At 48.6% G+C, this 17,500-nt stretch overlaps 1 protein-coding gene across 1 annotated transcript in view; it reads right to left on the reverse strand.

Moving 5' to 3' along the window:
- srrm3 (serine/arginine repetitive matrix 3) overlaps positions 1-17,500 on the reverse strand; it is an 83,903-nt gene that overhangs the window by 44,920 nt on the left and 21,483 nt on the right. Inside the window, exon 3 of the mRNA XM_041893463.2 lies at positions 1,191-1,271. Within this exon, the coding sequence (XP_041749397.2) occupies positions 1,191-1,271 (81 nt within the window). The remainder of the gene's footprint in view (positions 1-1,190; positions 1,272-17,500) is intronic.

A 17,500-nucleotide genomic window follows, 5' to 3' on the forward strand; every position in this document is an offset into this window, starting at 1 on the left:
TCGTTGTATCTGTCATCGGCACCAACTCCACGAACTCCTCGGTGACGGTCAATGTGTCATCAACTCCGCGGATGAAAATGACCAGTTGTGCAACATCTGTAATGTCCGTGCTTTCATCAATTGCAACCGAAAACGCGATAAATGACTTTACTTTTTGCTTCAACTGGCTGTCCAAATCCACTGAAAGATCTGAAATCCTGTCTGCAACTGTGTTTCTTGTCAGGCTGATATTTGCAAAAGCTTACCGCTTTTCAGGGCACACAATCTCCGCTGCCTTCATCATGCATGTTTTTACAAATTCACCCTCACTAAATGGTTTTGAAGCCACTGCGATTTCATTAGCAATGAGGTAGCTAGCTTTCACTGCAGCGTCACTGATGTCTCGGCTGTGAGTAAACACAGACTGCTGTTTCTTCAGACCCGCCAACAGTTCATTCACCTTCTCTCATCTCCGCTGTCCTTGAAAGTTGTCATATTTGTCGGCATGAAGACTCACATAGTGGCGACGAAGGTTATATTCTTTCAGCACTGCAACATGCTCTGAACACACCAAACATACAGCTTTCCCATTCAATTCCGTGAAGAAATAGGATGACCATTTTTCTTGGAACACTCTGCACTCTGCGTCCACTTTTCTCTTTTTTGACAGAGACATATTGGGGCAATGAGGGTGCCAAAGCACATAATGTTAAAAGTAGAAGCCGTAATAAATATCGCGGGCAAAACAAAGTAGCTCATTGGCTGCACGTGCTTGACCTACTTGCTCTGCCCCGGTATAAACAGTTTGCTTGCTTAACACAATTGCTATTGCGCCATCCAGTGGACGCAATTGGAACAGCAGTTTATTTTATTGAAAAATTGCAGCGCATTTTTATACTTTACATTTATTTTTTATTTTTTTATCATCTCGCGGGCCGGATTAAACCCGTTTGCGGGCCTGATCCGGCCCGCGGGCCGGACGTTTGACACCCCTGGGCTACATCCTTTCCGGAGGGCTTGTAGGTAAGCTCCTGTACTGGCAGGACTCCCACCTCCGCTCCTTGTGGCACATGTGCTGTGTAGGAGGGGAGCTGGGGGGGAGAGGATGGTGTGTGTGTGAGTGTGTGTGTGTGTGTGTGTGTGTGTGTGTGTGTGTGCATATGCGCAAATGTAAGTGTGTGTGTATGAGAATGTGTGTGGCTGTTGCATACCTATAACTGTCTTTATCTCCGTGCCATTCACCGTCCTCCTGGTAACCTTCAGCCTCACCATGCTCTCCATGGACCATGACCCTGCAGGGAACACACAGGTCAGAGGTCAGGGGTCAGAGGTCAGAGGAAGCAGCCAATGGGAGACCAGGGAAGTGACCGTATCTGGGTAGGAATGACAAGAACTGAGGAACACTGCTGCTGCACCAGGGACATAATACAGCCTTAGAATGAATCCAAAAATAAACACTATTTTCAAAACATGATGTAACCAAATGCTTTGGTAGAACACAAATCTTTTACTTGTCCGTGTCCAAATCGTTTTTTTGTCAGAGCACAAATGAAACACAACTCAAATCTGACCTCTGAAAATGAAAACGCCTCCATCTCTCCATCCTACAGTTGACATGTCTCCCTCTTACACATGCAAATTGTTCTGGCCTCCTCCTTCCCTCCCTAATCCCCCCTCCTCCTGCACCATGTGGGCTCTACTGATCCCTCTCATCTGGCCACGTACTCCCACACAGAGAGAGCGGGGGATGTACGCAAGCATACACTGTCGTGAACCATGGGATGGAGAGAGCAGGAGGCCAAGAAAACGGAGGGACGGGATGAGAAAAGTAACAGAAGGGAGAAACGCTGCAGCCAGCAGAGAAAGGCAGAGGTAGCCCCCAATCTGTCTACACCATCACCACCGAAGACAGCGGCAGCAGAGAGAGAGAGAGAGAGAGAGAGAGAGAGAGAGAGAGAGAGAGAGAGAGAGAGAGAGAGAGAGAGAGAGAGAGAGAGAGAGAGAGAGAGAGAGAGAGAGAGACAGAGAGAGAGAGAGACAGAGAGAGAGAGAGAGAGCAGAGAGAGACAGAGAGACAGAGAGAGAGAGAGAGAGAGAGAGAGAGAGAGAGAGACAGAGAGACAGAGAGACAGAGAGACAGAGAGACAGAGAGAGACAGAGAGACAGAGAGAGACAGAGAGAGACAGAGAGACAGAAAGAAAGAAAGAAAGAAAGAAAGAAAGAAAGAAAGAAAGAAAGAAAGAAAGAAAGAAAGAAAGAAAGAAAGAAAGAAAGAAAGAAAGCTTGTTCCACCATTGGACACCTTTGGGGACAGTTGAAGAACCCTTTTGGAACCCTTTTTTCTAAGAGTGTACTCCTTCCTTATCATCTCCAGCCTCAGCTAGCCTCAGCCCCAGCCAGCCCCAGCCCCAGTCTCAGCCAGCCCCATTCTCAGCCAGCCCCAGCCCCAGCCAGCCCCAGCTCCAGCCAACCCCAGCCAGCCACAGCCTCAGCCAGCCCCAGCTAGCCCCAGCCTCAGCCAGCCAGCCCCAGCCTCAGCCAGCCCCAGCCCTAGTCTCAGCCAGCCCCAGCCCCAGCCAGCCCCAGCCCCAGCCAACCCCCAGCCAGCCACAGCCTCAGCCAGCCCCAGCTAGCCCCAGCCTCAGCCAGCCAGCCAGCCTCAGCCAGCCCCAGCCCCAGCCAGCCCCAGCCCCAGCCAACCCCAGCCACAGCCAGCCACAGCTATCCCCAGCCTCAGCCAGCCAGCCCCAGCCTCAGCCAGCCCCAGTCTCAGCCTGTCAGCTTCCTGCCTCCTGTTTGTCTCCGGGCCTCTAGAGGTCATCTGTGTTCCCCTCTGCCTTAGTTCTTCCTCGTGTGTGTCAGCTTCCTGCCTCCTGTTTGTCTCCGGGCCTCTAGAGGTCATCTGTGTTCCCCTCTGCCTTAGTTCTTCCTCATGTGTCCTAATTAGCTTGATCCAGGTCACCTGTGCCTTGTTTCCCCCTTGTGTATTTTAGCTGTGTGTTTTCCCCTTGTTTCTCACTTGGTTATTGCGTCCTGACTATGTGTCTCCTGCTTTGTCCCACCGTATCTGTCCTAGTAAGTTGTTCAAAGTTATCTTTAGTTTGTTTTTCTCCCCCTCGTGGAGTTGTTTTGTTTTGCCTCCTGTTTTGGAACATTAAATCTACTTGCCTGGAGTATTGCCTTGGGTGTTTCATTTGGGTCCTACAACACCTCCTCTGTGGCTAAGGGGTAGCCCCCAGCTCTCCACATCTGAGACCGGAGTTTCTAGCCCGGCTTGTGACAGAATAACCAAGTCAATCATGGACCCAGAAACACTCAGTTCCCCGGACCTGTTGGCGGTGATCACTCGACATGAGGCTTCTTTCCAGCGCCATGAAGCCGTTCTCAGCCGACAAGAGGAGCTGATGGCTAGTCATTCTCAACTCCTGGCCGAAATGATGAGTTCCCTCCGCCAGCTCTTTGAACGCCTCCCTGGTCCTCTCCCTTCCCCCCAGGTCACCCCCAGTGACGACAGGTCGTCTCGGTTGGCGGAGCCCCGACTACCACCTCCCAAGCCCTTTTCTGGGGATCCAAGCTCTTGCCAGGGTTTCCTCACCCAATGCTCCCTCACCTTCGAGCTCCAACCCTCAAGTTTTCCCACAGACCGTTCCAAGATTGCCTACATCATTACCCTTCTTTCAGACAAGGCGCTCGCCTGGGCTTCTGCGGTGTGGCAGTCCCAGGAGGCCTGTTGTGACTCCCACGCTGCATTTGTAGAAGAGTTCAAGCGGGTGTTCGATCATCCTGTCAGTGGGCGGGAGGCTTCCAAGCGCCTACTGTCTCTCCGTCAGGGGCCCCGAAGCACGGCAGATTTTGCCATTGATTTCCGGACCATAGCAGCAAGGAGCGGATGGAATGATGAAGCGCTGAGGGTCTGCTTTCAGGGAGGGTTATCTGAGCCCCTTCAAGATGAGTTAGCCACCCGAGAACCAGCTGGTGATCTCGAGTTCCTCATAGCCTTGGCCATCCGCCTGGACAATCGTCTAAGAGAGCGGAGAACGGCTCGCCGTCAGGTGTCTCATTCCCAAGTTCCTCTGAGCGGCTCTGTTTCTCCTGTTTGGACTCCGTCATTCAGAGCTTCCCCGGCTCCTGAACTGCTCCAGGATTCCCCGGAGAGCATGCAGTTAGGCCGTTCCAGGCTTTCTCCCAACGAAAGGGAACGTCGCATGAGGGAACGTCGGTGCCTCTACTGCGGGGTTGCCGGCCACTTCCGCTCCACTTGCCCCGAGCTTTCGGGAAACGCCTGTCCCCGCCCAGCTACAGGAGGGCTGTGATGGGGAGAGTTAGAGCGCCTCCTACTAACGCTGTCCTGGCTATTCCAGCCACTCTGTCCTGGGGGGGCCACCAGCATCGGGTCCAGGCTATGATCGATTCCGGTGCCGCAGGTGATTTCCTGGATGTAACCTTGGCTAAGGAACTTAAGATCCCTACCCAACTACTTCCTCAACCCCAGGCAGTTACAGCCTTAGATGGCAGACCTCTGGAACCAGGAAAGGTTACCGAGGCGACTCAGTCCCTGCGACTTACCATCTCTCAACACCAGCAGGAGGAGACCTTCTATCTCATTGACTCTCCCGAGTATCCTATTATCCTGGGTCACCCTTGGCTATGCAGACATAATCCCCAGATCGACTGGCCTACGGGCACCATTCTAAGCTGGGGTCCCGCCTGCCAACTCACCTGCATGCTTCAGAGTCCCTCAGCCCCTAGTACCCAGTTTCAAGAGTCTGTTGACGTCTCCCGAGTCCCCAGTGTTTACCATCGGTTCAAGGCAGTGTTCAGCAAGGCCCGGGCTACTTCCTTACCGCCTCATCGCACGTATGACTGTGCCATTGATCTACTCCCTGGGTGCTGCCCTCCTAGAGGTCGGATCTTTCCTTGTCCTCCCCGAGCACGCAGCTATGGACACCTACATTAAGGAGTCCTTGGCAGCCGGCCTCATCTATGCCTCTACTTCCCCGGCTGGGGCGGGCTTCTTTTTGTTGAAAAGAAAGACGGGGTCTTAGGCCTTGTATTGATTACCGGGGACTCAACAAGATCACGGTTCGGAATCGATACCCCCTTCCTCTCATGGCCACTGCTTTTGAGCTGCTTCAAGGGGCTTCCATTTTTACTAAGCTGGATCTCCGCAATGCTTACCATCTTGTGCGGATCCGGCAAGGAGACGAATGGAAGACGGCGTTCAACACGCCCACGGGGCACTATGAATATCGGGTGATGCCGTTCGGGCTCACCAATGCCCCCGCAGTATTCCAAGCCCTGATTAATGATGTTCTCCGGGATATGCTTAATCTGTTCGTCTTCGTTACCTGGACGATATCCTCATCTTCTCGAGGTCACTGAAGGAGCATGAGGGGCATGTTAGCAGGGTTCTCCAGAGGCTCCTTGACAATCACCTCTACGTTAAGCCTGAGAAGTGTGAATTTCATGTTTCTCAGACTCAGTTTCTCGGGTTTATTGTCACTCCCGGGCACCTAGAGATGGATCCCAAGAAGGTCAAGGCGGTCCACGATTGGCCCACACCTGCCACGGTCAAGGAGGTTCAACGGTTCATTGGCTTTTCTAACTTCTATCGGAAGTTCATTAAGAATTTCAGCTCGGTGGTAGCCCCCTTGACGACGCTTACCAAGGGAGGAGGGACCAAGATTCACTGGGGTCCGGAAGCAGCAGGGGCCTTCGAGGATCTCAAGCGCCGCTTCACGTCTGCTCCGATTCTGGTGACCCCTGACCCAGAGAGACCTTTCGTGGTGGAGGTGGACGCCTCAGAGGTGGGGGTGGGAGCCGTCCTGTCACAGAGGGGTGCGGATGGGAGATTACACCCTTGTGCCTTCATGTCTCGCCGCCTGTCTGAGGCCGAGCGCAACTACCACGTGGGGATCTAGAGTTGCTTGCGGTAAAACTGGCATTGGAAGAGTGGCGCCATTGGCTTGAGGGGGCTCAGCACCCTTTCCAGGTTCTCACAGACCACAAAAACCTGGAATATCTCCAACAGGCTAAGCGGATGAACCCTCGGCAAGCACGATGGTCCCTTTTCTTTAATCGATTCCAGTTCCTCCTGACTTACCGACCTGGCACCAAGAACGTCAAGCCGGATGCTCTGTCTCGAGTCTATTCTCCCGAGTTACAAGAGAAGCCCTTGGCATCGATTATTCCGAGGTCTAGGATCGTCGCACCTCTTCAGTGGGAACTAGAAAGAGGGGTACGAGAAGCTCTTGTCCAGGAGCCCGATCCAGGCGGTGGTCCTGCCGGTCGCCTGTACGTTCCTCTCTCTGTTCGGGGCCGCGTCTTGCAGTGGGGTCATGAGTCGCCCTTGACATGCCATCCAGGCAGTGCTCGCACACTGGAGTTCCTCCAACGGCGGTTTTGGTGGCCGTCCATCAAGAAGGACGTGCAGGTCTATGTTGAGGCCTGCCCTGTGTGCAACCAGGGAAAGTCGACACGCCAGCGACCCCAGGGACTGCTCCATCCCTTACCTGTTCCTCGAAGGCCATGGTCACACCTTTCTCTGGACTTTGTTACGGGACTTCCTCTATCCCAGGGCAACACCGTCATCCTAGTGGTGGTAGACCGGTTCTCTAAGGCTGCCCGGTTTATTCCCCTGCCCAAGCTGCCCTCGGCTAAGGAGACTGCTGAGCTCCTCATGAACCATGTCTTCCGGATATTTGGTATTCCCCTGGGACGTGGTCTCTGACCGAGGTCCCCAATTCTCGTCCCGGTTTTGGGGGCCTTCTGCAGGCTTGTTGGGGCCACAGCCAGCCTATCGTCGGGGTTCCATCCAGAGTCTAATGGCCAAACGGAACGGATTAATCAGGATCTGGAGACCACCCTGCGGTGTATGGCGGCCAGTAATCCCACGTCTTGGGCCACCTATATCATTTGGGCTGAATATGCCCACAACACCCTCCAGTCCTCAGCCACCGGATTGTCCCCCTTCGAATGCCAGTTCGGTTACAACCCTCCATTGTTTCCAGAGGAGGAGGCGCAAGTTGGTGTTCCCTCGGCCCAGCGCTTTGTCCAACGCTGTAGGCGGACCTGGAAGAAGGCCAGGCGTGCCCTCCTTCGGACCTCCCAGAGATACCAAAGTCAGGCTAATCGCCACCGCCGGACGGCCCCTAGTTTCCGAGCTGGTCAGAGAGTTTGGTTGGCCACTAAGAACCTGCCCCTCCGGGTCGAATCCAGGAAGCTTTCCCAGAGATACATCGGGCCTTTCCGCATTGCTAGAAAGGTTAACCCTGTGTCGTATCGTTTGGTTCTCCCTCGCTCCCTTAGAGTTAACCCCACTTTCCATGTTTCACTCCTTAAACCTGTCTTGTCTTCTCCCTTTGCCCCCCCACGCAGACCCCCGCCACCTCCCAGGATCATTGACGGCCAGCCAGCCTACACAGTCCGCCGGATACTGGACTCCCGGAGGGTCCAGAACGCTCTGCAGTATCTGGTGGACTGGGAGGGCTACGGGCCGGAGGAGCGCTCCTGGGTTCCAGCCAGGGACATCCTGGACCCAGGTTTGATCCGAGATTTTCGCACCCTGGGGCCAGGGTGTTCTGGAAGGAACGTCAGGAGTCGTTCCTAGAGGAGGGGGTCCTGTCAGCTTCCTGCCTCCTGTTTGTCTCCGGGCCTCTAGAGGTCATCTGTGTTCCCCTCTGCCTTAGTTCTTCCTCGTGTGTGTCAGCTTCCTGCCTCCTGTTTGTCTCCGGGCCTCTAGAGGTCATCTGTGTTCCCCTCTGCCTTAGTTCTTCCTCATGTGTCCTAATTAGCTTGATCCAGGTCACCTGTGCCTTGTTTCCCCCTTGTGTATTTTAGCTGTGTGTTTTCCCCTTGTTTCTCACTTGGTTATTGCGTCCTGACTATGTGTCTCCTGCTTTGTCCCACCGTATCTGTCCTAGTAAGTTGTTCAAAGTTATCTTTAGTTTGTTTTTCTCCCCTCGTGGAGTTGTTTTGTTTTGCCTCCTGTTTTGGAACATTAAATCTACTTGCCTGGAGTATTGCCTTGGGTGTTTCATTTGGGTCCTACAACACCTCCTCTGTGGCTAAGGGGTAGCCCCCCCAGCTCTCCACATCTGAGACCGGAGTTTCTAGCCCGGCTTGTGACACAGCCAGCCCCAGTCTCAGCCAGCCCCAGTCTCAGCCAGCCCCAGTCTCAGCCAGCCACAGCCTCAGCCAGCCCCAGCTAGCCCCAGCCTCTGCCAGCCCCAGCTAGCCCCAGCCTCTGCCAGCCTCAGCTAGCCCCAGCCTCAGCCAGCCCCTGCCCCAGTCTCAGCCAGCCCCATTCTCAGCCAGCCCCAGCCCCAGCCAGCCCCAGCCCCAGCCAACCCCAGCCCCAGCCAGCCACAGCCTCAGCCAGCCCCAGCTAGCCCCAGCCTCAGCCAGCCAGCCCCAGCCTCAGCCAGCCCCAGCCCCAGCCAGCCCCAGCCCCAGCCAGCCACAGCCTCAGCCAGCCCCAGCTAGCCCCAGCCTCAGCCAGCCAGCCTCAGCCAGCCCCAGCCCCAGTCTCAGCCAGCCCCAGCCCCAGCCCCAGCCAACCCCAGCCCCAGCCAGCCACAGCCTCAGCCAGCTAGCCCCAGCCTCAGCCAGCCAGCCCCAGCCTCAGCCAGCCCCAGTCTCAGCCAGCCCCAGCCCCAGTCTCAGCCAGCCCCAGTCTCTGCCAGCCACAGCCTCAGCCAGCCCCAGCCCCAGTCTCAGCCAGCCCCAGCCTCTGCCAGCCCCAGCCCCAGCCAGCATCATTCTCAGCCAGCCCCAGCCCCAGCCTCTGCCAGCCCCAGCCAGCCTCATCCCTGCTCCACTGCTGGGTTAATCTGAGTTATAGGCACAGAGAGGCAGAGGCTGGCTACCGGCCAGGACAGATACCAGATACTTTATGGAGGTCAGAGTGTGATGAGAAGTCTGTTGACGTTTAGCGAACTCAATTCTTTAGGTGGGATGGGACTTTGGTCTTTGGAGCAATTAGTTTGGATTGTCCTTCAGGAATATCTCCCCTTTTCAACACCTACACAAGGTACCATCTGAACACAGAAATGGAATGAGTTTGCTTAATAGCTGTAATGCCAATGGTTGTGTATTGCTTTTGAGATCAATGGTATATTCACTTTATTACATAGTTTACACAGAGAGTCTTGCTCTGGCATTGTCCCGTACAGACAGGGTGGGTATTAAGAATATTAGCTGTAATGCCAATGGTTGTTTATTGCTGTAAAAATCAATGGTATTTTCTCTCATTATTGTCCAGTCTTCCTCTGGCATCATCTCAGACAGATAGACAGAGAGAGAGGACTGGTGTCTAAGATAATGTGGGGGAGGCCAGACAGACAGGTTGTGCATCCAGGCCTCAGGCTAATGTCCACTCCACATTGATCTGTCTCAGATAGAACTGTGAAGGCGTTTAAGATCCGGTCCGGTGGCTCTGAAAAGCCTTAATGTGTGTAACCAACCGCTCAGCCTGCAGGGAGAACTGTGACCACACTGGTCTGGAACGGAGGCCATTTGTTAATGCAATATTCTCTCAGAAATTGTGTGACAGGTTTGATTGGTTCTATCAAACGTTCCCTCTGGGGTTGATTGGAAAATACAACTGTTGTAATGGAAGAGGGTGGCGCTCGGGGGCTGTGTGTGGCTGGAGGGAGGGAGTGAGGGAGAGAGAGAGTTTTGAAAAAACTTTATTGGGTCTGGGAACCCACAACACAATAAACACTCAAACAAAGCCATGGTTACACATCAATTAAAAACACAACACCAAATCTTCCTCCACAGTAACTAAACACAACAGCCTCTGAATAACCCATATACTCATAAACAGCCCAATGTTGTTAACCATTTTGTAATAAGCAAACTCAAGCAAACTCAACCCTAAGTCTCGCTGCCAACATCCCCTCCAGCATTCCCACCACATCCACAGACCCCTGTCCCCGAGTACTGTTCTTTCGTGTCTTCCAAATTGCTAATTTAGCTGCCCCTGACATAAAGTTAAACAAGATAACTACACCCCTTCGACTAAACCTGTACTTTGGCCCAAATATAAACTGTTGGGAAGAGAAAACCTCTCCCAGAGCTGAGAACCAACTAGTGATCAGGTCAATCATCCCGACCAACCTGGGACACTGTAAGAACAGATGTGCCAGAGTTTCAGACTCAGCACAGAATGGACACCCCCTCCCCAACAGTAGGATCCAGGTGTACCAGATACATATTGGTGGCTATGGCTCCATGTATTATCCTCCATTGGAGGTCAGCTGTCCTCTTAACAATAGGCAGTTTATATAAAGACCGCCAACAGCCTTTTGGGGAGGCACCTGGACCAAACACACCCGCCCACCTCGTCGATTTTAACTCTTCCAGGGAAGAAGCACGGGACACTTTTACACATATTATGTACATAATTCTTTCCCACCGCCTTGAACTCCCCCAGCTCCGGGGTATCGAAGGAAAGCAGCATCCCCATGTCCTCCTCGAATGATCCCGCCGCAGCACTAGAGCATGGCATTTGCAACGGCAGGGTTGTGGGTTCGATTCCCACGGGGGATATGAAAAATAAAAAAATTATGTATGCACTCACTAACTGTAAGTCGCTCTGGATAAGAGCGTCTGCTAAATGACTAAAATGTAAATGTACCTTCATTAGGAGCATAAATATTCAAAAAATATATAAAAAATAACATCCGCCTTGACTAATAAAACCCAACCCTTGACAATCACTGTTGTAGATACCACAGTCGCCCCTAAGCCTGAGGAAAACAAAATTGCCACCCCAGCACTGAAATTAGTACCATGACTGAGTATATGCTGCCCCTCCCACCACATACCCCAGTCAACCTCATTAGCCTCATCACTATGTGTCTCCTGTAGAAAAACTACATTAAGCCTTTTCTGTTTTATTACTTCTAATACCCAAGCCCTCTTATTCCTGTCCCTTCCCCCATTGATATTGAGAGAACCTACCCTTAGTACCTCCATATAGAAAAGAGAAAGGAAAAACAGAAGAAACCACAGAGAAACCAGACAAAGAGAAAAAAGCACCCTATGAGGCATGACAATCATCATTGTTTAAATTTTTCCCACTACCTTTTGCTGCCGTGACAACAGTAACACATTTCCTCAAGCGGAAAAGCTTCTTCACACTCAACTGGTCTAACCCCACCGTCTTCTGTAACACCACAGCTGACCTCACAAACTTATCAACATCCCAAAAAAATCTGCCGATTTAACTGATTTCCCAAAAGTCTGTTCCGGGAACCCATTTACTTCATCTAGATTGTAAATTGAGTCGTCGCCAGCTGCTATCATATCAACAGAGATATCAGAAATGTCCATATCCTTCTCCTGATCCTCCTCAACTGAGGCCACAGACCCCTGACTCCCCACTTGCACCCCATCACTCGAACCTGGCATCTCCTCCACCACCCGGCAGACTAGCCCCACCGGAACCCCCTCCTGTACCCCATTACTCGTAATGGACATCTCCTCCACTACTTGGGAGACTAGCTCCATCTGAACCCCCTCCTGTACCCCATCATTCGTACTGGGCATCTCCTCACCAGTCTGGGGAAATGGCTCCCCAGATCCGTCCTTACCTCCTACAACAATATTTTCCTGCTGCACATCAGACGCTATGATCCCCTCTGGGTCAAGCTGCAACTCAGTTCCCTCAACAAACACAATTTGTTCCTCAGCAACAGGTGCTTGTGGCTGCTCTACCACTGTCAGCCCACCTCTCCCTACATCAGTGGGCCCAGGCGTTACGAGGACCACCTGCCTCCGCCTTTTCTCTTTTCAGGCATGCATGTAGCTTATGGACAACATCCCCACACTCAAAACACCATTGACTCCCCATTCTAGCATAAGCTATATACAGTCTGTTGTCATATTTGACTTTAAACAATAACTCCAAAGTCTGCTCCGGTGAATTCAAAAACATAAACACCTGTCGCCGAAACAAGATAACCTGTTTCAGAGCCGGGTGTTTGCAACCCAAGGGGACAATCTTAATTGAACTTGCAAACTTCCCAAACTCCAATAACTCGCGCTCCAATAGCTCATTGGGAAGAAACGGCGGTACATTCAAAATCGTAACCCTTGTTGACGGAGAAAAAAGTGGCGTAACTTGAATAAACATACCTTTAAGAAGTACGCCATGCTCAACCATCCGATCAACAAGACGCTCTTCTTTAACAAAAACCACCACCGCTTTATTCATCTGCGACGCATTAGCAAAATTTTCATAGCCTACCTTCTCTCCTACGGCGACCAGAAACTCCTCCACAGTGACAGTAGCTTCAGTAACACACCTGAAGCCGTGCCGAAGTGACAGTGACGGCCTCCCCATGTGGATCGCCATCCCCACCAAAACCAGGGCAATTCCAACAAGAAATACAACATAGCTAATTCTACCACTAAAAATAAATAAATAACATGCATAGAAAAAGGAAAACCACCAAGAAAAGGAAACAAGAAAGAAAACACAGGCGACACTCGCACTCGCTCATACAATTCCCAGCATGCGCCAAACACTCCCAGCATGCAGAGAGAGGGCGAGAAAGAGAGAGAGAGAGAGTTCACTAAATATTTTCATAAAGAAACTGATAAAACACACAGGTGCTAAATCAAGGTGTCTTACAAAGATGAGGACCAAGAGCAAGAGAGGGAGTGTGGTGACGTAGTGTCCACAACTAAAGAATCATTGTGGAATCTGAAAAGACACGTATCCTGAAAGCATGATGGTGTCCTTACTTCGTGCACATGCTAAAAGAAAGGAACGAGGTGGGTAGATAACTAAGTGTCACATTGTAGCAAAGTATTTATAAACTAAAAAACAAATTTCTTAAATGTTTCGTTCATTTTTGTTCTATTATCTATACAATAGGCCATCATTGATTTTGGGGCCTGGCATATTCCCACGTTCAAGGAGCTTTCTGTTTTGATTCCCTAAAAACCTTTAGGCCAACCTATATAAAAAATAAACTCTGCCCAGCCTGGCAAGAGTGGCCAAAGGGTGTTTAGCATCCCCAGTGTCTGCAAGCGTGGAGAGGATATTCTCCGCTGCTGGCCTGCTCTCCAGAGTGGCCAAAGGGTGTTTAGCATCCCCAGTGTCTGCAAGCGTGGAGAGGATATTCTCCGCTGCTGGCCTGCTCTCCAGGCACCATCGCATGATTCTGAAGCCACAGACTGGCCAAACTCGGGTTTCTAAAAATGAATTCAATGGCAATTTTTTGTTTAATTTGTATTTAATTCTTAGTAAGTCACAGACTGTATACACAATTTATAGACTATAATGATGTAATACATCGAAATGTTGTTTAAATGCTGAGCCCTTTATGTCCCTACCAGACTATTGTGTTGCACTCGCTAATGCTTCACAATGTATTTATTTGTAGGCTGTAGCCTTGAAATAATTGAAACAATATAGCCTAAATCATTTGTTCCTTCTTAGGCTCCCTGTCTGGCTCCTTGTCCTATTTAGAGTGTTTATATGCTGTTTAATATGACATGTAGCCTATTTGAAATGATGTGTGCTTCTTACGTTCACCTTTTAATGTTTATTCAAATACTTTTCATTCAAATCCATATGGTTTGTTTTAAATACTTCAAAACTAAATGGTAGGTCCAGGTAGTCACAAAAATATATGGATGTTGGTTCAATTGTGATTTTAATGAATGGAGCGAATTTGGAGCAGCAGTTTTTTTTCCTTCCTGTGAGCACAGAATTCGAAAAAACATTTCTCCAGCTCGCCTCGCTGGTCCTGCAACCTTAACCGATAAATCATCCACATGTTCTCATCTACTATTCGCAAGAAATCCGCTCTAAAAAGCATTATCCACATCCATCGGATGTAGTGATCATAACATAGTAGGCATATCTAGGAAAACCAAAGTTCCAAAGGCTGGGCCTAATATAGTGTATAAGAGATCATACAAGAGGTTTTGTAGTGATTTCTATGTTGATGATGTAAAGAATATTTGCTGGTCTGTGGTGTGTAATGAGGAGCAAACCAGACGCTGCACTTGACACATTTATGAAATTGCTTATTCCAGTTACTATTAAGCATGCACCCATTAAGAACATGACTGTACAAACGGTTAAATCACAGTGGATTGATGAGGAATTGAAAAATGGTATGGTTGAGAGGAATGAGGCAAAAGGAAAGGCAAATAAGTCTGGCTGCACAGCTGATTGGCAAACGTACAGTGAATTGAGAAATCATGTGACTAAACTAAACAAAAATAAACTGTACTATGAAACAAAGATAAATGACAAAGACTGATAGTAAAAAGCTTTGGAGCAACTTAAATAAAATTATGGGCAAAAAGGCAAACTCAGCTCCATCATTCATTGAATCAGATGGCTCATTCATCACAAAACCCACTGATATTGCCTACTACTTTAATGATTTTTTTCATTGGCAAGATAAGCACATTTAGGTATGACATGCCAACAACAAATTCTGAATCTAAACATCCATGCATAACTGACCAAAGTATGAAAGACAAGTATTATCATTTTGAAATCCGTAACGTGAGTGTGGAAGAGGTGAAAAAAATATTGTTGTCTATCAACAATGACAAGCCACCTGGGTCTGACAACTTGGATGTAAGATTACTGAGGATGATAGCGGACGATATTGCCACTCCTATTTGCCATATCTTCAATCTAAGCCTACAGGAAAGTTTGTTCCCTCAGGTCAGGAGGGAAGTAAATGTTATTCCGCTACCCAAGAACAGCAAAGCACCCTTTCCTGGCTCAAACAGCTGACCAATCAGCCAGTTACCAACCCTTAGTAAACTTTTGGAAAACATTGTGTTTGACCAGATACAATGCTATTTCACAGTAAACAAATTAACAACAGACTTTGTTTATGAAATTAATGAAATAAGTATGTAATTGTTGTGTTGTTCACTCAGGTTCATTTGATCTAATATTAGGTTTTGGTTGAAGATCTGATAACATTCAGTATCAAAAATATGTGAAAATTAGAAAGGGGGAAAATACTTTTTCACAACACTGATAACTAAAATACACATACAGTACAATTACCTGTAATGTCCCTCAGTCAAGCTGTGAATTTCAAACACAGATTCAACCACAAAGACCAGGGAGGTTTTCCAATGCCTCGCAAAGAAGAGCACCTATTGGTAGATTGGTAAAAAAAAAACAGACATAGAATATCGTTTTGAGCATTGTGAAGTTATTAATTACACTTTGGATGGTGTATCAATACAGGCGTCCTTCCTAACTCAGTTGCCGGAGAGGAAGGAAACCGCTCAGGGATTTCACCATGAGGCCAATGGTGACTTTAAAAAAGTTACAGCGTTTAATGGCTGTGATAGGAGAAAACTGAAGATGGATCAACAACATTGTAGTTACTCCACAATACTAACCTAAATGACAGAGTGAAAAGACGGAAGCCTGTACAGAATAAAAATATTCCAAAACATGCATCCTGTTTGCAATAAGGCACTAAAGTAAAACTGTAAAAAATGTGGCAAAGAAATTAACTTTATGTCCTGAATACAAAGCGTTATGTTTGGGGCAAATCCAACACAACACATCACTGAGTACCACACTTCATATCTTCAAGCATGGTGGTGGCTGCATCATGTTATGGGTTTGCTTGTCATCGGCAAGGACAAGGGAGTGTTTTGGGATAAAAAGAAACGGAATAGTGCTAAGCACAGGCAAAATCCTAGAGGAAAACCTGGTTCAGTCTGCTTTCCAACAGACACTGGGAGACAAATTCCCCTTTCAGCAGGACAATAACCTAAAGCACAAGGCCAAATATACACTGGAGTTGCTTTAATACCAATATGACATTGAATGTTCCTGAGTGGCCGAGTTCCAGTTTTGACCTAAATATGCTTGAAAATCTATGGCATGAATTGAAAATGGCTGTCTAGCAATGATCAACAATCAACTTGACGAATTTAATAAATAATATTGTGCAAATATTGTACAATCCAAATATTGCACTTTCCATGACATAGACTATCTAATATTAGGTTTTAGTTGAAGATCTGATAACATTCAGTATCAAAAATATGCAAAAATAGAGAAAATCAGAAAAGGGGCAAATACTTTTTCACGGCACTGTATATACACTGTATATACAAATGTATGTGGACACCCCTTCAAATTAGTGGATTCAGCTATTTCAGCCACACCCGTTGCTGACAGGTGTATAAAATCAAGCACACAGCCATACAATCTCCATAGACAAACATTGGCAGTAGAATGGCCCATACTGAAGAGCTCAGTGACCTTCAATGTGGCACCGTCATAGGATGCCACCTTTCCAACAAGTCAGTTCATCAAATTTCTGCCCTGCTAGAGCTGCCCCGGTCAACTGTAAGTGCTGTTATTGTGAAGTGGAAAGGTCTAGGAGCAACAACGGCTCAGCCGTGAAGTGGTAGGCCACACAAGCTCACAGAATGGGACCGGCGAGTGCTGAAGTGCGTAGCAAGTAAAAATGGTCTGTCCTCGGTTCCAAACTGCCTCTGGAAGCAACGTCAGCACAAGAACTGTTCGTCAGGAGCTTCATGAAATGGGTTTCCATGGCCGAGCAGCCGCACACAAGCCTAAGATCACCATGCACAATCAGCATTTTTGAAGAAGCTGACCAGAGCAACACATATCAAACTGTCAACTTATACAATAATGGTATTGATACAAGGAAATGATTCAAGCCTCCAGGCTTTTGAGAATGTGTTTGCTACCCTAAAAGTAGAAGCTGAGCTCATCTCAGAAGCTGTGGAAAAAGTAAAGGAGGGAGATGGAGAAGAGCCCCAACACCCCCAACACCCCTCTGTGACCCAGCAACAAGCCCTCAGTGTCCCTCTACCTACCGCACCTGCAGCAGACAGAGCCAATATTAAATTATACGAAATAAAAGTAACAAATAATTAAAGAGCAGCAGTAAAATAACAGTAGCGAGGCTATATACAGGGGGTACCGGTACCGAGTCAATGTGCGGGGGCACCGGTTAGTCAAGGTAATTGAGGTAATATGTATATATAGGTAGAGTTATTAAAGTGACTATGCATAGATAATAAACAGAGTAGCAGCAGCAAAATGTTTGCTTGCTTTAATGACTTTAAAAAATCATTCGATTCTATTTGGCACGAAGGTCTATTCTTCAAAATTCTCCAAAGTAGGCTTGGTGGTAAGGTGTATGACTTAATAAAATGTATGTACACAGAAAACAAGTGTGCAATAAAAATCAAAAACCAAAGAACATCATTATTTCGCATTGATCGAGGTGTGAGACAAGGATGCAGTTTGAGTACAAACCTTTTCAACATTTCTATCAATGAATTAGCAGACATGTTGGACCATTCTGCAGCCCCAGGACTCACACTATTTGACACAGAGGTAAAATATCTGCTATATACTGATGATTTGGTTCTTCTATCACCAACCAAAGAAGGCCTTCAACAGAACCTTAATATTCTAGAGCAATATTGCCATAATTGGGCCCTGACAGTTCATTTCAGAAAAACTAAA

Source organism: Coregonus clupeaformis, chromosome 13, assembly GCF_020615455.1.
Source record: "Coregonus clupeaformis isolate EN_2021a chromosome 13, ASM2061545v1, whole genome shotgun sequence".
Classification (NCBI taxonomy): domain Eukaryota; kingdom Metazoa; phylum Chordata; class Actinopteri; order Salmoniformes; family Salmonidae; genus Coregonus; species Coregonus clupeaformis.